The sequence below is a fragment of the Gossypium arboreum genome, chromosome 5, assembly GCF_025698485.1.
Source record: "Gossypium arboreum isolate Shixiya-1 chromosome 5, ASM2569848v2, whole genome shotgun sequence".
In the NCBI taxonomy this organism is placed as follows: Eukaryota; Viridiplantae; Streptophyta; class Magnoliopsida; order Malvales; family Malvaceae; genus Gossypium; species Gossypium arboreum.
Window position 1 is genome coordinate 8,677,667 of NC_069074.1, and position 21,510 is coordinate 8,699,176.

A 21,510-nucleotide genomic window follows, 5' to 3' on the forward strand; every position below is an offset into this window, starting at 1 on the left:
TTATGTAAACATTTTTCTTATTTTATTTAGATAATATAAAAACAGATAATGAAATTAAATATTATACACAAACTTTTATCTGGAGCATGGATGGCTGTTGGATCTACGACTCCAATTCCTTCAAACTTATGTTTAACTTGAAAAGTTCTCTTATTCTTTTTGGCGTTTCAATCGGTTTTAATGAAAAAAATTCAGTACAAATATGACACCGAAAAATAAAAGGATATAAATATAAAATTGTATTACAATTCATATTTAATTATTAATTTATGTAAATATAAAATTATTTTTGGTCTTCATAAATATAAAATAATTTAAACAATTATTTATTACGTAAGCATATATGTAAACCAGTTGCTTACTTTTATTATTATTATTATTATTAAGAAGTTAACTAGGCAGCCATTCGAGAAGGCAAAGCAAAGAAAGAGGAAGAAAAGCGTCTTTTGGCAGTCGCCAAAGGATCATCGTTCGAATCATTTCATTGCTCACTCTCATCGATCAAAAATTTATTTTTAAAACCCCACTCCCATCCTTTAAATCCTAACACTAGAGAAGACAACTGAAACGCAAAGCAGAGATCCCCCTAAATTTGCTCTCTTCTCAAAGTTTTTTCTTTCATCTTTGCTTCATGGCTCAGTCTACTGTATCCCAGGTCCTCCTTTTTTTTTTCTATTTTTTTATTATTTTTGATTCAAAGGAAAAAAGGAATAAAAGATTACCCAAGAAATTATGAAGGGAAAAAACTATTAGTATCGTTTCTTTAGCTATTATTGGATTTATCGAAATGGGTTTTCTGCTAGACTGACATTTTGGGTTTATTTTTCAGGTTTCTGTAGCTGTTCCCGTTGGAAACGACATTTCTCTGAGGAGATCTGTAACTAACGTACGTATTAATTTATCATTCTGAATGTTGCAATAAGATCGGCGCTGCCGGGTGTAGTTTCAGTAATGGGTGTTTAGATCATTGAAAAGCCGAAAGTCCTGAGTGAGAACAGAGTATAGGTCCATAGGATCTGATCCCAAAAGTTTATAAGCTTTTTTGGACATCGAATTTAGACTCTATGGCTGAAATTTTAGTCATATTAACTACTCCAATGGACTGTTGGAGTCAGAATTATGTACGATCATTGATCTTTATCACCCGCAACTATACTTTTGATCATCTTTATAATGGGCTAAAATGTAGTAATTATTTTAATATCCGGTATTCTCAGAGACTGAGAGTGGCTATGTTCGGCAACACAAGAATAGCTTTCTCATCTTTCCTGTCTTATATTACTTCTTTCATGTTAAGCCTCAGTTCTTACTTCTATCATGCCTCGAGGCTGATGTTGAAATGATAAAGTCAAATCATCATCCTTCTTTTCCTTGCTTCTTTGTTTTAAGAAGTCAAAGTTGCTGACAGCAAAATGATTGTATGACTTTTATTTCTTCATTTTTCTTTTAAAATAGATGCTAATAAACAAGTTTAAAATCTCCTAAAGTTGAAGTGTGCTGACAGTAAATGAATTAAACAGATTCAAACTTATTCAGATTGTTCTTCTAGTGACTTTCTATCAGGTTTATGCCTTGAAATAGGTTATGGACACAAGGGTGCTCAACTTCGTTTAGCAGCTCAAATTTTCTATTGTTTCATTAATGTTATAACGTGCTTGTCTGTTATAAAGATGTGCACTTGATGTGTGTATGCATCTTTGAATGTTGACAATATGCTTTTCAAATGGAGCATTGCTTTTACTGATTTGTCCACATGGTAGATGACAGTATTCGGCAATTTTCTTATGAAGCTGTTTCTTTTATTAAATATTATTTGTGCAAGAACTGAACAAGAGTTGCAGTATTATCTAAGATGACAATTCAGGCTCACTTTTATTTATACTGTAAGTAAATTTGTTTGTAATACAGAAGCACTTGGCTTTTATTGCAGAGGAACATTATAAGCTTTGGTAACAAGTCATGGGCTTCCACCTTGGCTTTTGATTTGAAATCACGAAATGCACAGAAGAACAAACCGTACATAGTATGCCTGTCAGTGCAACAAGCCAGCAAATCCAAGATTGCAGTTTCACCTTTGGAGTTGGAAATTGCAAAAGAGCCCCCACTAAATACATTCAAGCCCAAGGAGCCTTACACAGCTACCATCGTTTCTGTTGAGAGACTTGTCGGACCAAAAGCTCCAGGCGAGACTTGTCATATTGTCATTGATCATGGCGGTAATGTTCCATACTGGGAAGGGCAGAGCTATGGTGTTATCCCTCCTGTAAGTTTGTCACTTCTATATATTGCTTTTCTAAATCATTATTGTTTTCAGATGGTCTGGTGCAGTAGAATATTTTAACTTCAATGCATACATGAAAGTTGCCATCATGTTTGGAACATAGGATTCAGATGATTTTTGACTTTCCAATATGAGGATTGCAATGTTTATTATTGCTAATTACAATTCAATATCCTTGTCCAGTTGTATGCATCAGCAGCTCTCAATCTGATAGAATGAAGTCATGTAGTCTTAGAACTTCTTGTTTTATTCTATACTCTATTGATTTCTTCTCTAAAATTTCCCGTCTACGCTCTGTTTCAATTCTGATTTATTCTTGTATCGTAGGGTGAAAATCCAAAGAAACCAGGTTCTCCCCACAATGTTCGTCTGTATTCCATAGCATCATCCAGGTATGGAGATTCTTTTGATGGCAAGACAACCAGTTTGTGTGTCCGTCGTGCTGTCTATTATGACACTGAGACTGGAAAGGAGGATCCGTCGAAAAGTGGTGTATGTAGCAATTTCCTATGCAATTGTAAGCCTGGAGATAAAGTTCAGATCACTGGTAAGATCCTTAAATAAAGTCAAACATCCATGCTAAAGCACAGGCTTTCTTCACATGTTAATCTTTACTTTAGGGCCCGGCTAGAATTTCCCACCATACATTTGACACCTAGTACTCAGATTAATTCGAAAGAAATTGCATTACAGAGCTAGATTCTAGTAGTTCAGAAAATGAAAAGACCGTTTCTCCTCTGTTGCTAGTTTTTATTGTCCTGATAGCTTTGTAGGCCATCGGTGATGGTTAAATTATAGATTTTACAGGTTGATTTGTGATCTAACTAAATATCATGTATTAACTCAAGTAGAATATTTTGGCAGGCCCTTCTGGCAAGATAATGCTTTTGCCTGAAGATAACCCAAATGCCAACCACATAATGATAGCCACTGGAACTGGTGTAGCTCCCTTCAGAGGCTACCTCCGCCGCATTTTCATGGAAGATGTTACTTTCAAGTTCAAAGGCCTTGCATGGCTTTTCCTCGGGGTGGCCAACAAGGACAGTCTCCTTTATGATGATGAGTTTACCAAATACCTCAAGGACTACCCTGATCAATTCCGGTACGATCTAGCTCTTAGCAGAGAGCAAAAGAACAAGAGTGGAGGCAAGATGTACGTTCAGGACAAGATTGAGGAATACAGTGACGAAATTTTCAAGCTCTTGGACGATGGAGCCCATATATATTTCTGTGGGCTCAGGGGAATGATGCCCGGGATCCAAGAAACATTGAAGAGGGTTGCGGAGCAGAGAGGAGAGAACTGGGATGAGAAGCTTTCACAGCTGAAGAAGAACAAACAATGGCATGTAGAAGTATATTAGTTTTGGTTTGCGTGATTTGACCCCACACTCCTCCATGCATGCCCTATTGGAAGCAGTTTACCGTAGCCATGTTAAGTCAAGCTGGTATTTTTCAATTTGTTTAGGGGGTTCACATGTAAACCTGATTTATCTTAGTTGTCATCTTACTTTTCTTTGATTAAATAATTGAAGCTAGTTTCAGACTTAAATGAAGAAAACTTGAGAACATCCCAACATTTATGATTGTTAGAATTAGATGTTTTAAATACCATCCATCCGGAATTATTTCCATTCTTCAAGTTTTACTTTGGAAGATAGAAATAAAGTACAACCAGCCCTTGCAAGTTTGAATGATAAAATACTAAATTTGATATAATTTAAAACTTTTAAAGTCAACATTCTTATTTATTATTGTTTTAAATTCAAAATGAACCAAATTATTTAACCTAAATCTAATCTCTATTTAAACATAATGTATAAGTTTTTTATTTTTTATTTTTTATGGAGTATTTTCAGAACTTGTAGTTGTATAGTTTCTTTTGTAGCAACTATTTGCTTATTGCAATAATTAAAGGAACATCCATTATAAAATTATCGTGAAGCGTATTATTATCCTTATATATTGCGCAATGAAACAGATCACTATCGTGCTCGTCCAATTTATTTAATTATTATAAACTTATTTTTATTTTATATAATTTTCAAATAAAATAATTAAAAATATTATTTTAATTAAACGTAAGACTAGTAAATTTATATTATCACTGTAGCATTTGTTGAAATATTTTTAATATATAAAATCTAATATATAAAAAAGTTTGATTACATAATTAATTCGTGAAAAATTAAAATAAAATTAATATTTTCTTAATCTTTATTTTATTTTACAACTTAAAATTCATGAAAAACTTATTGTTTTGGCCAGTCCTTGCTCCTTAGTCCTTAGCATCATTCGATCATTATCCCTGTTAAAAAAAAGAAAAAAAAGGTAAGAAAATTTTATACTTTTTTTGGCCAACGAGAAAATTTATTACTTTAAATCCCTAAAACTTGTCATTTGCTCCTTCTCTCTCTTACCCAAATCTGACACTGGTTTTGGATTTTCCATTTCAATTCAGTGGTAAGTTTGCAAACTCATCTTTCAGATCTTTCATTTCTTTATCGTTTCTTTGGCTTCTGTCAATGATCGACAAACTTTTCAATTTCATTCACCTTTTGCGCTTTCAAACGTTTTCATCTTTTACCCCTTTTTTTCCCCCAAAATTAATAATTTGGTTGTCTCTGTTTCTGGGAGAATGAAAATATATTGAAATATTAAATAAAAAATATATTGGGTTCTATATCATTCTCCCACTTGTAGTTTTAGTGTTCATTTAATTTTTCTATTTGTTTGACAATAACTGATTTTATAGGTAAAATGTTACTCTGGTATTTCCTTTCTCTTAAGAATGCATTAATTGATTTCGATGCCATGGCGGGAAAAAGCGAGTTGGAGATTGTTTAAAACATAAAAGGAACAGAGAAAAGGCTTAACGTTTAGTGAATTACATAGTTTTTCTTTTTCCTACATTTATCTGATTGAATTTTCTTTTCAGTTTTCAAACCGCATTGTTGGATGATTGTGGGTTTGTAGCAGAGCAATGAGTGGAGTAAAAAAGTCTACCTCAGGTAGGCTAAGATTACATCAATCAGTGATTCTCATATTCAGTCAGTTCAATCAAATGATTTGAATTAGATTATAATCGTGTTTTCCATGAAAAATAGTAAGAGTCTAAGGGATCAGATAGCTTGGGATGTTTTGAGTAAATGTCAATAATTTTTGGTTAAGCGTTCCTTCAAAATGTTGCTAATGACGAGTTTGCTATCAACAATTGACAGAAGGAGACAATTTCGCATATGTACAAAATTTTTAATTAGTAGGTATGCATCATGCTTGGGACATTTGTGTAGAGGAGCAAACATTTCTCAAGTATTGCTTGAGGTCTTAGAATATTTTGCGGTTGGCCTGTGGATCCAAAGTCAAATAAAATAAGGTGAAAATAATGTAATGCTTGTCTTAAAGAGAAGCTAATCTTTTGGACTCGGCTTTGTAGAATTCAGTTGTCAACTTATTCTCTTCACTGTGAAGTGTAAAACTTGTTTCTATGAAGGAATTGGGATGATGCTTGAGAACAATGGGATAAATTCCTATCCATGATGTCACTCATTTATTTTATTTTGTGCTCTCTACAATCCTTGAATAAATTGGATTTGACACAAACGGTGAACACTTATAATCCGGTTTTGTGTTCTCAAACACAAGAAACTTAAGGGTACACTTTTTGGATTTACATTGAGTGTATGAGTTCAGATAATCTCCATTTTTGTGCATTGAACCTTAATAGGTATAATCACATTTCTTTTTAAGGTCAATATGCCTGTCATCTTCCTTAATTTTACTATTTTTTTTTTTTTGGAAAATGTGTTTCCTCTGCAGCAAAAATAAAATTGAGGGGCTTATTGAATCAACCTGATAATCGCACTTGTGCTGATTGTGGTGCTCCAGATCCAAAGTGGGCGTAAGTTTTACTGTTACGGCATATTTTGCTTATTCATCTCTATTCCTATGAACAAGAGAGATAAGATTACCCGATGAATACATGTCTCTGGCAATTTAAAGGATGAATTTTATGAAAAGCTTAGAATCTAACCACATAAATCACAGTTATGGACATAGTCAAGCATGTGTATGTAGGAATATTTGTAGCACAAGGAACAATTAAGAAAATGACTTGGAAATTGTTTTTTCAGATCAGCAAATATTGGAGTCTTTTTATGCTTGAAATGTTGTGGTGTGCACAGAAGCCTCGGTACACACATATCCAAGGTACTACTATGTTGCATGTAATGTAATATTTTTCCTCATCGAATGATCCCTGATTGGGGAAACATATGAGGGGTTTTCTGTTTGCTATTTATCACATGAAATTTATTTATCTGATTAGAGTTGAAAGTTCAGTACAATTTGATAAATCAGTAACAGTAGATGATCCAAGTATGAGGTAATAGATGTTTACATTGATAATAGAACCAGCATCATTCCTGTGAAATTTACACAGTTGATAGATGAAATGTTTTAGGATATAAATGAGAACAAAAAACAAATCTAATAAATCAATATGCTAACTAATAGTATACTGCTGGCCTATTTTATATAGCCATTTTTTTATCCGGAACATGTGTTTTTGTTTGTTTACGTATGTGTATTTCTTGAAAGCTTCCCTGGGCTTAATCTTTCTTACGTTTAACTGAAGTTTTTCACATGTTTGTGTCACCTTTGTAGAATCTTTTAACTGTGATATTGTGTTGGATTTTCTCATTTAAGGACTTAACTTAGGGTATTTTGGTTTTCTTTTTTACTTTCAATGTTATATTAACATTATGACCTCATTAATGCCTATATCATGCTTAGAACTCCTCTTACATTATCACATGCGATCCTTTTAAACTTTATATTAGTGTCTTGTGGTTTGCTTAGAGTTTCATTTTTGTCATTGTAGCTTCTTTTACTTGCTGATGATTTCAGGTTTTATCTGTGGCATTGGATGAATGGTCTGATGAAGAAATTGATGCCATGATTGAAGTTGGAGGAAATTCCTCTGCTAATTCAATCTATGAGGCTTATATACCTGAAGGTTATACAAAGCCTGGCTTAAATGCTAGTAATGATGAGCGGAGGAAATTCATTAAGTAAGATTTCAGACAATTTGAGCAGTTCACTCTCATGATAAAGTCACTTATATTGGGTGCCATATGTGTTCAAAAACTACTTTTCATGTCCTTACCTGCCTTTTTTCGGCACCTCTTTACCAGTGTCAAACTGCAGTAACCTTATTGTGACCTACTGTTTAACCTAGTCTATCATTGCTCCTTCTATGTTTGTCTTCTGGAAGCATATAGCAGCTTTGATGGATTACCATAGCTCAGATGTTATTTACTTATTTCAAATATTCCTGCAGGTCCAAGTATGAACTTCAAGAATTTTTGAAGCCCAGCTTGCGGATCACATCAGGGAAGGATTCTTCTTCTTCTTCTACTCAATCGAACATTTCTGGAAAGATTTTGGATACTATCCTATCAAATTCGACACAGAAGGTAAATTCATTTGTTCTTTGTTTTTTTGAATCTGATTCACTGTCTTGGGAGCAAGGAAGATCATGCTGCTGCTGATGTTAAGATATAATATGGTCACTTGTTGAATAGCATGAGCTGAACATGTATAGATGGGATTGTTTTATATCATCCTGTTTGTAGGTAAATCTAGCATTCAATGTGCTGGTTGTCTACATGATGTGTATATTTGGTTGTGTGTACTATTCTGTAAAAGTAAGTATACCAGTAAAACCTGGTGAAGGCCCATGTGTAGTGTTGTCTGTTGTGACAGTATTTTTAAGAAAAGGTCAGTATTAAGACTAACAATTTAAATACCACAATATGGGCTTAATATGGTGCTGCACTTCATAACTTCAATATGTTTGACCTGAAAGTGATAACAGGAAGGCATGGTTGAATTTATTGGGTTACTGAAGGTCAAAGTAGTAAAAGGCACAAATTTAGCTGTCCGGGATATGATGACTAGTGATCCTTATGTTGTCCTGACTCTTGGGAAGCAGGTTAGTTGCTTCAAGTGTTTTGTTTTATTCTTGCTACTGAAACTAAAAGGTTTTGTCAAGGCTATAGGTTGTGTTGTTGCTATCTCTGACAAACTCCAGCTCCAGACCTCTTTATAAGTTATGTTATTCCTTTTGTCTGTCTTTCTCTGTGTGCATGTGCATTCTAGGATTTATGGGCATTTATGCTTGTAGATTAATCAATATCGCTTATGCATGTGGTTAAGCTGTTAGTAGTACCACTCCTTTTTTTGTTTTCTTTCTTTGGCACTTGAGGTTGCCAATTTTTTACCCCTGGTCATTGGAACTAACAGCTTAGCACCTTATCAATGATCACACAGCTATTAGCAAGCTGTTAGTACGATTCATTTGGTAGTATTGTGGTTCGAATCAGACCTCTATTAAAGCTTTTGCTTTACTTTATATGTTTGCCCTTTAATTGGCACCTATGTTACTTGAACTTGGTGTGGATATTGGGTATGTGTCTGATATGGGTATGTTCAATTTTTTTCAACGTTTTTCATGTATTTGGTTGGAGGATCTTTGAAAGGTCATATCTCTATACCCATGTCCAGTTATATATCAGACATGGGTTCTTCAAGAAAAAGAGTCAGAGTAACATAGTATTACATGGATGTATCATTTGGAATGCTTTACATGTTCTCTTATGTGTTTGTTTTCCTATCAAAGTAAGATTTAGTTGCTTTGAACAGGTGCCTTTTATTGTAACTAATGATAACATTGGGTGTCTTTTGATCTTATCAGACTGTTCAGTCGACTGTAATATCAAGCAACTTGAATCCAGTCTGGAATGAGGAATTAATGTTATCGGTTCCTAGCAACTATGGGCCTGTTAAGTTGGTAAGTGTAATTAAAAAAAATGTTTACTGGTTTTTAAATAAACATTAGCATCTTTATTTATTTAATATGATTGTTGTGGTTCTACCTCTTGATGAAGATTTGTACATGGTGATGAGGCTGTTTGGGTTGTATTTGGCTCTGTTTTAAGGATATTATTAGGTTCAGGTTGGTTTGGTTAGGTGTTGACTGGGTTTTGGTCTTCCAGGTTTTGGGTTGTTCGAATTCATTTTACGTAGGTTCTGGTTCCTGAAGTTTTAAATCAATTTGACCTGCATGAGAACAAGTTTTCAGTGGGTTCTATCATGCCAACATTTGTTGCCTCTAGGTGCATAAAAGCAGTAATCAGGTGGGACAGTGGTGAGGTTAGGTTATTTCAGTTTAATGTCGTTGAGGTCCCTGGCCATTCATCCTAGTTAATTCAGATTTGGGTTGCCTCTGAGTTATTAAAGTTTAGACTCAATAGTCTGTCTGGTTTTTGACTATTCAGGTTCATTCGTGACTCCTAGTATTAGAAATGGAAAATATTCCGTATTTAAATCACTGTAGTCGGTTCCACACTGGTTTTGGTTGCACTGGCTGGTGCGCACCATTCCAGTAACAAACTGGAACAACTACTTCTCTTTTCCGCACCGGTGAAAATTCTGGTCTGTACCGGTTGCACCGGCCTGTTTCGGCCAATTCCGGTTGCACTGACCGGGACATTGCGCACCGGGGGGTGCATGAGTAATGTTAAAAAATAGATAAAATTATTATTTAACCAACTTTAATATTTTTATTAATCAAATTTAAAATTTAAACTTTAACCAAGGTGAAGGAGAAACTTCAAAATTTTAATTAGAAAATTAGTGAATAATAAAAAGTAAATCATTTATATAACAAACAAAAGGAGACAGAATTTCTAAATGCTTCACGAACACAACTTTTTATGTATGTTTTATTAAACTTTCATTTTATATATTTAGTACTGGATGATCTCATTGTAGATTTTTAAAATAATGTCAGTGGATAATTTTGTTGTTTAATGTATGAGATGTTTTCTTTCCTTGTTTACTTTAGATTTGTTAAATGATCGAAATTTTATTTGTGAAGTTTATTGATGAGTATTTTATATAATCAATTAATATTTTATATTTGAAATTATTTAATCTAATCATTTGATATATTAAATATTTTTCAAAAAATCAGTAAATCCGAAACGATAAACCGAAACAGATTGGTACCGATACGTATCAGTTTTAGTAAAAAAAACGGTGCGCCCACCGGTGTGCCCACCGGTGCGGTACTGACTACCTTGATTTAAATTCTGGAATTTAACCATCTTCTAGATGTTTTGCTGGTTACTTTGCATCTGTAACACTTTCAAGAGTTTTATTTTTTGGTCTCATCTCTAAAACCTTAATGTGCACTTGATTTATAATTTTGTTTTCTAGCCTCTCTTCCTGTTCGTCTGATATAATTGTCATTAGTGATGCTGGATGAACCATCTTACTAGTGGTTTCAATTCCCTCTCCCCCACCCCCCCCCTCCAAAAAAAAAAAAGGGGATAAAAGTTATATGTACTGCATAGGAAGAAAAAGGGAACCTATGCTGGGATCATTAAGCAGACCTCCTCCTTTTGTCATTAACTGAATAAAAAGGATGGAACTAGAAATTTCAGATTGTCCAACAGTAGCACATGCTGGTGTTATTAGTTTATGCAGGAAAATAAAGAAATAATCCAAAAGTTAGCCTTCTGACTAGCTCCATATTTATTGGGCACAATCTCTAGTTAAATATCTCTTTTAGTTGTAGCAATCACATTCTTTTTTTGTTGTTGTTGTTATGAGGGGTTGCTCTGACTTGAATCCAAGCTTACATGAGACATAAGCCTGTCTAGCCACTGCATCAAGAAGTTTTTGCAGCTGTAACTATTGCTCTGTTATGAATTGCCACGTTTGGTCTCACTTAACTAGGAGTTTCACATAATAACAACTTCTAGATTAGAAGGTCACTTTGTCAACTTTCTGCTATTATCAGTTATGCTGCTACGGCTATTCATTTTCTTTTTTTGAAGTACCTATGTCCAGCACCCATATCTGATATGGATCCAGACAGGTATGGGATTATGATTCTCCGAATACATGAAAATCTTGGTCAAAATCTAACAGACCTGTGTCAGGTACATACCTTGTCTGATGCTCAACCGAGCCTGAGTAATGTGGCTACACACCTTTTAATGCTTTGACATTGTTATGCTAGTTTCGTCTAAAGTTTCTTTACGTACAACTTTTGTTATTTGCATTATTCATTCATTCATTCATTCATTCATATGGTATTTCCTGCCATCTTAAGCATAATTACTATGAGTTTTTCTAATCTGTTGGACTTCCACACTGTAGCAAGTATATGATCATGACACGTTCTCAGCTGATGATATAATGGGAGAAGCAGAGATTGATATCCAGCCCTTGATAACATCTGCAACATCATATGGGAACCCGGAAATGTTTGGGAATATGCAGATCGGAAAATGGCTGCAGTCCCATGATAATGCCCTTATGGAGGATAGCATCGTCAACATCATTGATGGGAAGGTGAAACAAGATGTATCACTCAAGCTCCAAAATGTTGAATGTGGAGAACTTTATCTAGAATTAGAGTGGCTGCCTCTTGATCAGTAAGCATATGTTGTGTAACTTCAGACATACCATTGCCTGGGATTTGGCTTCAATTTGCTCTGTCGCTGCTAATTTTGAATTTGGGCAATAATTTTTTTGAAGTGCACATTTTATTTGGAGTTAGGGATTGGAGCAATCATTAAATCAAGCTTTTGATTCATGTAATATGTTTCAATAAATTAAGGACTGCTTCATGACACAGACTGAATGTTCAGAATTTCCGTAACTTACTATCGCTTTGGATTGTCTTTTCAACCCCTAAATTCTTCTCTTTAGGACTCAAATCATCTGGATTGGAATTGCCTTGTTCCACTCATTTTCACACTACACCATCAACGATCTATTTCATATACCTTTTAAATCAGTCGTCACTCGTAAATACCGTAATTAAAGATCTTACATAAGTACGTGTCCGCTATTTTACATATAGATAAGAGAACAAATATAGGAATACAAAGTAAAAATAAATGAGTAATTTATGATATAGAAATATTTTTTTGTTAAATTTCTTTTAGAAAATATACTTAGTTTAACAAAGACTCCTGGTTTTTGTTTTTTTTGTTTTTTAAGAAAACGTGAATTCGAAAAATTTAACTCGGTTAATATCTTCTATTAAGATATTGTAAATATTAAAAAAGGACTTCTGGATTGATATGGGGCAATCATTAACAACCAATAAAATGAGTCCGTGAAATGCCAAAGCATCACAGGCAGGAACTATTCACTTCATCCAATTTTGTAAGATAAGCCGCGCTTTCAACGTTCTCCTTGTTTATTATTCAACTTTAGCAAACAGCTTCATTCAATTTCAGCAGAAAGTGAATTCTCTGTTGAAATGGGAATTTTGTCAGAGGCCCATATTTGCCAGTGCTTCAGCCGCTTGGCCACCCAAAAACGCAACTCCCTCGTTACCATCAACGGGGCTCGCCAGAAAACCGGCCAGCAGTTGGTCGATAGCGTCCTAAGTCTGGCTCGTGGCCTGCTCCAACTTGGCCTCCAAAACGGCGATGTCGTTGCAATCTCTGCTTTTAACAGGTCCTTTCCAACAATTTTCAAGTTCAAACTTCAAGTGTCCTTTTTCTTTCATTTTCTTAACACGGGAAATAACGGAGACTGTCCGGAAAATTTTCTTTTCTGCCGAACACAGTCTTAATCTTTCGTTCATCGTGTTAGGCTTGGAATGCTCTTTATTGTTTTCATAATGAAGCATTGATTGACATTAGCATAAAAAGTAAACTATAATGCGTAATTCTAAGGCGACAAATTTTACATTATTTCCTTTGACTCGTTTAATTAATTGGTACTTTTCAAAGTTTATAAATTAGATATTGTTTATTATGTTTATGCATGCAAATTATTCCATCAGTCAAACAAAGAAAAGCATGCAGATTATTCTATGCGATGGTGATGATTTTATTTTTATTTTTTAATTTATTTTAAAATACTTATAAAAAATAAATAAAATTATGAACGTAAGAAATCCATTTAAACTTAGAATTTGAAAATGCTAATTAAATATAATTTTGTATTAGATGATACAGAAAATATTTATGTATTGAGTAATAACTAATATAAATAATAAATTTTAATGGATATATTATTTTTATACCATATTTAAACTACTCCTTCAATCCTTAAAGTGAGTGCTTAAGGGCATTCCAATTCATCTTTTTTAAGTTCTAAATTGTATATATAGCAATGATGTAAACCAAAGATTCAGTTGACAATAAATTATTTTATTATATGATCTTCGGTTAGGAGCTCGTTATGCTGAAAAACTTGTTTAGGCGGCAAAAATTATATTTGCGTTTGGATTTTAACGTTAAATTGCTATTTATAAATTCTTTTGAATAAATAACTAGAAATTCTAGCCAAGTTTCATTCTGATATTTAAATTCTTGCTGTTTCAGTGATTGGTATCTAGAGTGGATACTAGCTGTTGCATTTATTGGAGGCATCGTTGCTCCTTTGAATTATCGATGGGTTAGTATCTCAGTTTCTTTTACCAGTCGTTCTTATTGAGTGTTTATTTAATTTATTTTAGCAAGAGGGAAAAGTATTTTGTTCTAAACCGAGTTTCTTTGGGATCTTAATTCTTAACTATTAACTAAAATTGCTGCCACATTGGGCTCGAGTTTCTCTTGGAATTGTGATTATTGTGGTTCCTTTGTTTCATATTTTGATATGTCCAATTCGGGATAGGTTGTTAAACCAGGTCACATAAATTTATCATTCCAAGGTTGCTGTTATAACCTTTCTTGTCATGAACTTCTTCATAGGAAAGGAATGTAAAATATAGAGCAAGAGATATTGTCTTGTATGAAATCTTGTCTTATTTCTTGCACTGCATTGCTTTTTTCCTAAATATAGAGCTTTGAAGAGGCAAGAATGGCAATGGTAACCATAAGACCAAAAATGTTGGTGACAGATGAGAGCTGTTACTATTGGCATTCTGCAGCCCGGGGAGATGCTATACCATCTTTAAGGTGGCATGTCTCACTAAGCTCCCCTTCCTTGGACATTATAAACAAATACAACAGTATGTATTTTGCTTTCACATCTAAATGTCACATACAATGCAGTCACATTTAGGATATATGATATATCAAATGCCATGATAGCTTTGTCCTCAATTTTCTAGTGTTAACTGCGGAAATGCTTGTGGAGCAATCTGTAATATATGGATCTATGAATTATTCATTTGCGCCAGAGGGTGCCGTTATAATATGCTTCACGTCAGGTATGTGTTTTATGCATAACTTCTCTTAGAACTTTACTTATGGGTAATATGATTGTAACTCAAGTTGGAATGTTTTCCTTCTCTTAGAACTTTACTTATGGGTAATATGATTGTAACTCTGGGTAATATGATTGTAACTCAAGTTGGAATGTTATCCTTCTCTAGAACTTTACTTATGGGTAATATGATTGTAACTCACGTTGGAATGTTATCCTCTTAGAACTTTATTTATGGGTAATATGATTGTAACTCAAGTTGGAATGTTGTCAGCCAGTGGAAACACCAAAAAAGAAGGGCAGGTGAAGGGAGGAGAAGAAACTTACTTCCCTTTAATCTATGCTTTTTCCTTTTTCCAATTATAAAATTTCTCTTCTACCTGCTCCTAGAAAAATCCCAAGGTTATCTATTGTTGCATATAATTTGATTAATCATTGCCTCAAATCTTACCTGTAGGAGTTCTACTCTGCTTCTTTTTGCATCATTAAGGAGTGCATACTATTAGGTTTTTGTCCATACTAATTATGTCATAAAAGCAAGATTCTGGCTACTTTGAAAATTTGATCTTCTCACATGTTTCTCAAACTTGGGACTCTATAGGTGCTGCATATAACGTGATGACCCTTTTCTTCCCTTTATAAACACATATAATCTGGTGGCCAAATATCAATGATGAACTATAAAATTAGAGCGATGTGCCATGAAAAGCCTGTAAATTTGGTCAAACAAAAGACAGATAGAGGTAACATCATAAAAAATCTAATTAGTTTTTACAAAATGCGTAGTACAACTTCTCAGATTTTAATGCTTCCTGCTGATAATATATGGGGAGGACAGGATCCTACTGGCTTGTTAGATATCTTTTATTTGCTAATTTGGTTCCTGAATATTGGAGAAAATGTGGCCGTGTTACCGTAATGCATGATGCACATCATTTCTTGGTTGAGAATATTAATCTTTATTTTTAATTGAGAAATCATCTATAGCTTTTAAGTAATGTTTTGTATTTTTGCTCTCCATATTTCCCCTTTTCACTTTTTTTTTTATCTCTTCATTATTTGTCATGAATCAAAGCAAAGAGGAAAATGAAATTTGCATCTTAATTATTAACTTAAGTGTTAAGTTTTGCTTTTTATTCCGTCAAATATTCTTAAATGTGCAAACTATCTTAGTGCTTGGTTTTCATTTTCCTTGGCTATATATAGGAACTACTGGGAGGCCAAAGGGAGTTGTCATAAGCCATACAGCTTTAATTGTACAATCCCTGGCAAAAGTTGCAATTGTTGGTTACAGTGAGGATGATGTATGCCTTTCTTCTAGAAATATGTATATTCATTGTTGTTTCAAAGTCGAGTTACGTGATTAGTATGGATAGAATCATACCTATGTTACTCAGACTCAGGTGTGCGTGAGATACATGTATGTGTCTGACATGAGTATTGTAAGATTTTCTAAGTTTTTCATACATTCAAAGGATTTTTGAAGGTCATATTCTCATAGTTATGTGTCAAGCATGATTATCAGACACGGGTACTTAAAGAAAAATGACAAGTTGGGAGTAACATAGAACCATACAGCTCAAGGAACAGTGCATCGTAAATTTTTTGGTTTGTCTTTTCCTTTTGGTCCCACTAACCTTTTAATTCTTTACTTTCTGGTTATTTCCAGGTTTATTTACATACTGCTCCCTTGTGCCACATTGGTGGTTTGTCCTCAGCCATGGCCATGCTAATGGTAGGAGCTTGCCATGCCTTCATACCCAAGTTTGAAGCTACACTAGCCCTTGAAGCCATAGAACAACACCATGTGACTTCTCTTATTACTGTCCCAGCAATGATGGCTGATCTAATCTCATCAGTCAGGTAAATATAGATGATTTTGGTTAGTGAGCTCTTTAAGACTTTGATTATCTTCATTTATTCCTCAAAAATAAGTTTGAAAGTTTTATGAAGGAACTGGCTACGTAAAGTTATTCATCATACTTATGTTGCGTGAGTTACTCATTTTACATTGATGCCCTAGGTTTTCATGGGGAGCTTCTATAGCCTCTCTTCTCTATTTTTGTTTTCCCATGGATAATGTCTTATTTAAATACATCTGCATTTTCCTTGTGAATGCTTCATGCTAACTCCATCCCTCAAGTATATAACTTTTGATCTACTTAATGTTGATGATACTTAAGTTATATCATATGGTTGTTTGATCTGGTTGTTCATGTAATATTCAAGGCTGAAGCGAATTCAGAAGGGACGTGACAGTGTGAAGAAGATACTAAATGGAGGAGGAGGCCTATCGGACAACCTTATTAAAGATGCAACCAGATTATTCCCCAGAGCAAAACTTCTTTCAGCTTATGGTTGGTTTAATTTATTCATTTTTGCTTGTTCGTGTATTACATAATACATAATAGATTCTACCCTAAATTTTTAGTTCAAGCTAGATGTTTTTATTTATTTATTTATTTCTTCTAAACCAGAATAGGACATCAAGATGAAACCTCTTAGAAGAGTGTTTGGTTATCATGTAACACTTGCCTGTAGATTTCTAAATAAGATCATTGACAAGATTGCATGAAGAGTTTAGATTTGATTATCTCATCATCCTTTTACAACTTTCATTAGGTTATCCTTAACATGAGCCAACTTTGATTGAGGAATGTGAACTAGATTCTTCAGGATAAGGTACATATAAGCTTTTGTAGAGTATTATATGAAGCTAATTTACCAGTTCAAGCACTGTCATATGTGAAATTGCTAAGTAGAAATTCACCTTATGAGCTGCTGTGTGAAACCACACAAGCTAGAAATTGTAGGTCAGTTTGTGGTTGTTCAAAGTTCGCACAGTCATAATTTACATGAATATACATATTTTAGTAGCTAATAGTTTGGATATTCCTTACGTTTCTGGTACATATTCTAAATTTGCTAAGGGATGACGGAGACATGTTCTTCTCTAACCTTCACGACCCTCTTCGAGCCAATGCTCGAGGCATCTGATACATCACTTCAGATGTTAGCCGTAACTCATTCAAGTCCGGTCAAAGCACGAGGGGTTTGTGTTGGCAAGCCTGCTGCACATGTTGAAATAAAGATATGTGTTGATGGCTCTTCTAATGTTGGAAGAATTCTCACCAGAGGTCCGCATGTAATGCTAAGATACTGGGATCAAATTCCAGAAAAGGCATCAAATTCTGTTGAAGAAACTTGGCTAGACACGGGTGACATCGGGTTCATTGATGACCATGGTAACTTGTGGCTTGTTGGGCGAACCAACGGTCGTATCAAAAGCGGAGGAGAAAATATATACCCTGAAGAGGTAAGCATCAATATGGATTCTTATCATTTACTGACCAGTCACTTATTCATTTGTTTGATCGTATAGGTAGAGGCAGTGCTAATACAACATCCAGGGGTTCTTTCCTCCGTTGTTGTAGGAATTCCAGATCCTCGCCTAACAGAGTTGGTTGTTGCCTGTATTCGGTTAAGAGAGAATTGGCAGTGGTCTGATGACAGTTTTAAATACTCAGTTCAAAGCGACGAGCTATTCCTGTCTAGTACAATTCTTCGACTTCATTGTAGAGAAAAGAATTTAACTGGGTATGCTCTACTAAACTTTTAACTCCATAAGATAGTTTAAAAGTGCATATTTAAATTTTGATTTTGAGTGTCGAATGTATGTGTGTGTCAGACATGAGTAAACTTAGTTTTCCTTCTAAAGATCATACTCCATAGCCACATACTGTCCGCTGATACTTTAGCAAAATAAATAGTAAGGATAACATTGGCAATGGGTGAATATGGTTTGTTCACTATTTATTTCCTACTCTTTTCAGGTTTAAAATACCAAAGATATTTATTTTATGGAAGACCCAATTTCCACTAACAACAACCGGAAAGATAAGAAGAGACCAAATTAGAAAAGAAGTTATGTCCCAGCAATTATCTTTTCCTAACAAACTTTGATGTTAATCAGAACAATCACCATGGGTGCCTGGATAGGGATGGTCCAATTTTTACCATCTCTATCAGTCTGCAGGTATGCTTTCATCTAACTTCCCCACTAGACCGCATTGCTCAACTTGTTCTCTTTTTCCTTCAAATGATTAGCTTTAGGAACAAATCACAGATGGAACTAAATTTCACACCTTAAATAAATTCATTTATTATGGCATCGGCAGGTCAAATGATTTAGTGTTGTGATACCTCATATCAATGTGTCCTTAACGAAAGCTGACTCCAGATTTTATGGACTAAACTGGATTTAGATTTGAAATGTATGAAAATAAACATCAAATTTTATTTTCTTTCTTTATAACCCAACTAATCATTTAGCATATGTTGCAAGGTAAGAGGAGCTAAAACAATTTTGATACCCCCTTCTTAGGTGAGGCACAAGTATTCTTGAATCCATCATGCATAACCTTTTTACTCGAACTGCCATGGTTTTCCCAAAAGCAAATGTTCTGCATCCCCTTGGACCCAAATGACATTAATATTTCATCTTTGTGCGATTTGCCCAATTGAGAATGGCAACATCATATTGCCTTGATCATTCAAACAATGCAGCTTATAAAATCATGTTAAGTTTAATTGTTTAACATGGTTAGATGAAAATTGGAAATAAAGATGTAATCTATAATTTTCTAAGGATAACATTCATAGGGCATTATAACAAGTTCGGCAACATCCCTCCAAGCATGGAATGATGAAAGCATAACTATACTCGAACTCTTAAGCAAAAATCTTGACCAACTCTCCATTAACCACATAATTTGCATCAAACTAAAAATCAGATAAAACACACACAGTATATGTATATAGTGGGATTGGAGACCAATACACTACAATTACATATAATGAGATTCAAACCTGATTATTTAATAATCCAAAGCCTTTGTAATATTTATAAGTATACCTTTATTTAACTTTTAAACATAAATAATTTAACATTTTCTATATTCATATTATTGTATTGTATAGTTAATTTTCATATGATATAAATTATATAATATTTAAAAATTATATTAAAAATTACATAAAATATATAAAAAATATCTATTTATAAAATTGAAAAAAAAAAAGGCAAACGAAGTTGAGGTCTTAAATGTTTAACCTTTTTTTTATCTAAACATTCATAAATCTCAAATAAATTTTGGAGGCTACTTATATAGATGTGTTTGGAATTTGAAATGGACATTTAACCACCGTTTGTATAGAGTTGGGATTTTGATTTTAGTTTTTCATTTTAGGCATAAATCATAGTTAGGATTGAAATGGTTTGGAAGATTAAATTACGAATTGGAACAAAACCCATGTTTTTGTCAAAAATAAGATGAAAGGGAGGAGTTAGCAGAAAATGAAATTTCTCTTTCGCTTTTGTTGGGGTTTGGTGGTGGGTATATTTTTATTTTAATCATTTTCATGGGTACATTTTTATTTTAATCATTTTCATGCCCTTTCTTATTAATTTTATCCATCAAAAGTAGATTAATTCTCAATCGATTATTATTAAAAGTAAAAATTAACTAAAACAAAACCTGTTTACTTTAGCATAAGCGTATACATCCCAGTAAGATATCAACAAAATAAATCTCTAATATTTATGTTAATAAACTCTTAGCTAAGAGTTTTTATTTATATCAATACTCAATACGAATCAAAATTTTATTTGAAATTTATGCTGTTTTTCACGCCCTTTGAAGTTTGGTAAAAGCAGTGAGGCAGTGCAGTGTTTTAAAAGAGGGAAAGACAGAGAAAAAGGGAAATTCTTCTAGTTTGGTTGGTAATATTTCACCCTCTGTTATGCTGCATTTTACCAGCTCCTTCTACACAGGGGATGGTTTAGTCTTTTAGTTGGACACAGAGGGAGAGAGACATTTCATCTTTAATCATTGGTTTCAATTTACACGAAAAAAGAATTATACAAAAATTGGGTAAACTATGCTATTAGTCATTCAAATATGTGTAAGTTTTTTGTTTTTTATTTAACTTAAAAAAGTTACAATTTGATCACTAATGTATTCAAGATTAATTTTTAATCACCAATTGTTAAGTGATTAATGGTGACACTTTTTAGTTAATATAATAACAATTTTATTCTTTAACCTTTATATGTTTTGTTAATTTAACACTAATTAAGAAAAAGCTCAAAATTATTTAAAAATTAAAAATTCTATAAAAAATTCATGTTATTGCAACAACAAATCTTCAACATTGCCGTAAAACTATGGATATGGATAAAAATATATATCAATTTCTATCCATAACATAATATTCATCCCGCACAAACTTAAATATGATTAAAGACTAATGTTTATACAAGAAAAACAAGTTTCTGTTGCAATAACACTCAAAGATTGTTAAATATTAAAAATAAAATAATCATTTAATAGAATTCAATAACAAACTAAAAACAGAACATAACCAAATTAATAATATCATCAAGTCGAGTTCCATGCCCTTGAAGAACTTTTTCCAAAACTAATATTACATAGACTTGTAAAATTGACTTTGATGTCATTTTTTAGCAAAATTTTCTTTTTAAACTTAATTCAAAATTTCATTTCATTTAAATTATTTTTCAAAACCCAAATTATATTCTGAATTTTTTCTTTTTCTTTTCCTATAATGAAAATAATTTTCTCTTATTTTATCTATTTTGAATTTTTTATCTATTTTTATTTAGTTTTTTTAATTTTCTACGTATTTTTAGAATCTTTTAAATTTTTAAAAGAATTTTAATTTTTATCATTTTATATAGAATCAAGGTGAAATTGATAGAAAGTATAAAAATTGAGAATGAAAATTATTATTTTACCAATTGAAAAATGTTACCTTAGCCACTTAACGATTGAGTGACAAAAAATTAATTTTAAAAACATTAGTAATAAAATTACAATTTTTTTAGCTAAGTGATGAACATGAAGACTTTCCCATAGTCAAGTGGCTAAAGATAGAATTTACCCTAAAAAATAACACATTGACAT

General features: G+C 33.2%; 3 protein-coding genes across 5 annotated transcripts; all 3 read left to right on the forward strand.

Moving 5' to 3' along the window:
* Positions 1–372: 372 nt before the first annotated feature.
* Positions 373–3,839, forward strand: LOC108453556 (ferredoxin--NADP reductase, root isozyme, chloroplastic). The gene is made up of 5 exons (XM_017751723.2): positions 373–655; positions 830–886; positions 1,931–2,263; positions 2,609–2,828; positions 3,146–3,839. Exons 1-5 carry the CDS (start codon positions 632–634, stop codon positions 3,640–3,642), a joined length of 1,131 nt encoding a protein of 376 aa, XP_017607212.1. The 5' UTR covers positions 373–631; the 3' UTR covers positions 3,643–3,839.
* Positions 3,840–4,572: 733 nt separating this feature from the next.
* Positions 4,573–12,014, forward strand: LOC108453540 (probable ADP-ribosylation factor GTPase-activating protein AGD13). Of its 2 annotated transcripts, XM_017751693.2 has the most exons (9): positions 4,573–4,741; positions 5,217–5,289; positions 6,098–6,179; positions 6,412–6,487; positions 7,187–7,350; positions 7,620–7,755; positions 8,157–8,273; positions 9,036–9,131; positions 11,510–12,014. In XM_017751693.2, exons 2-9 carry the CDS (start codon positions 5,262–5,264, stop codon positions 11,789–11,791), a joined length of 981 nt encoding a protein of 326 aa, XP_017607182.1. In that variant the 5' UTR covers positions 4,573–4,741; positions 5,217–5,261; the 3' UTR covers positions 11,792–12,014. The 2 variants fall into 2 exon arrangements, with proteins under 2 accessions (XP_017607182.1, XP_017607183.1); XM_017751694.2 differs by lacking the exon at positions 8,157–8,273 and having other exon boundaries at positions 4,574–4,741.
* Positions 12,015–12,437: 423 nt separating this feature from the next.
* LOC108450457 (2-succinylbenzoate--CoA ligase, chloroplastic/peroxisomal) lies at positions 12,438–18,839 on the forward strand. Of its 2 annotated transcripts, none has more exons than XM_017748096.2 (10): positions 12,438–12,823; positions 13,699–13,771; positions 14,159–14,327; positions 14,430–14,528; positions 15,731–15,828; positions 16,194–16,387; positions 16,754–16,881; positions 17,455–17,840; positions 17,907–18,121; positions 18,358–18,839. In XM_017748096.2, the coding sequence occupies exons 1-10, from the start codon at positions 12,624–12,626 to the stop codon at positions 18,485–18,487; spliced, it is 1,692 nt and encodes a 563-aa protein (XP_017603585.1). In that variant the 5' UTR covers positions 12,438–12,623; the 3' UTR covers positions 18,488–18,839. The 2 variants fall into 2 exon arrangements, with proteins under 2 accessions (XP_017603585.1, XP_052885008.1); XM_053029048.1 differs by having other exon boundaries at positions 12,792–12,823; positions 14,217–14,327.
* Positions 18,840–21,510: the final 2,671 nt, after the last annotated feature.

Bases quoted from the DNA above. Each gene is read 5' to 3' on its own strand.
- LOC108453556 (XM_017751723.2), top strand. From the start codon at position 632: ATGGCTCAGTCTACTGTATCCCAG. The intron at 656-829 runs GTCCTCCTTTTT...TTTATTTTTCAG, and splicing joins CTCAGTCTACTGTATCCCAG to GTTTCTGTAGCTGTTCCCGT. The intron at 887-1,930 runs GTACGTATTAAT...CTTTTATTGCAG, and splicing joins TGAGGAGATCTGTAACTAAC to AGGAACATTATAAGCTTTGG.
- LOC108453540 (XM_017751693.2), top strand. From the start codon at position 5,262: ATGAGTGGAGTAAAAAAGTCTACCTCAG. The intron at 6,180-6,411 runs GTAAGTTTTACT...TTGTTTTTTCAG, and splicing joins GCTCCAGATCCAAAGTGGGC to ATCAGCAAATATTGGAGTCT. The intron at 8,274-9,035 runs GTTAGTTGCTTC...TGATCTTATCAG, and splicing joins TCCTGACTCTTGGGAAGCAG to ACTGTTCAGTCGACTGTAAT.
- LOC108450457 (XM_017748096.2), top strand. From the start codon at position 12,624: ATGGGAATTTTGTCAGAGGCCCATATTTGCCAGTGCTTCAGCCGCTTG. The intron at 13,772-14,158 runs GTTAGTATCTCA...TCCTAAATATAG, and splicing joins CTCCTTTGAATTATCGATGG to AGCTTTGAAGAGGCAAGAAT. The intron at 14,328-14,429 runs GTATGTATTTTG...TCAATTTTCTAG, and splicing joins CATTATAAACAAATACAACA to TGTTAACTGCGGAAATGCTT.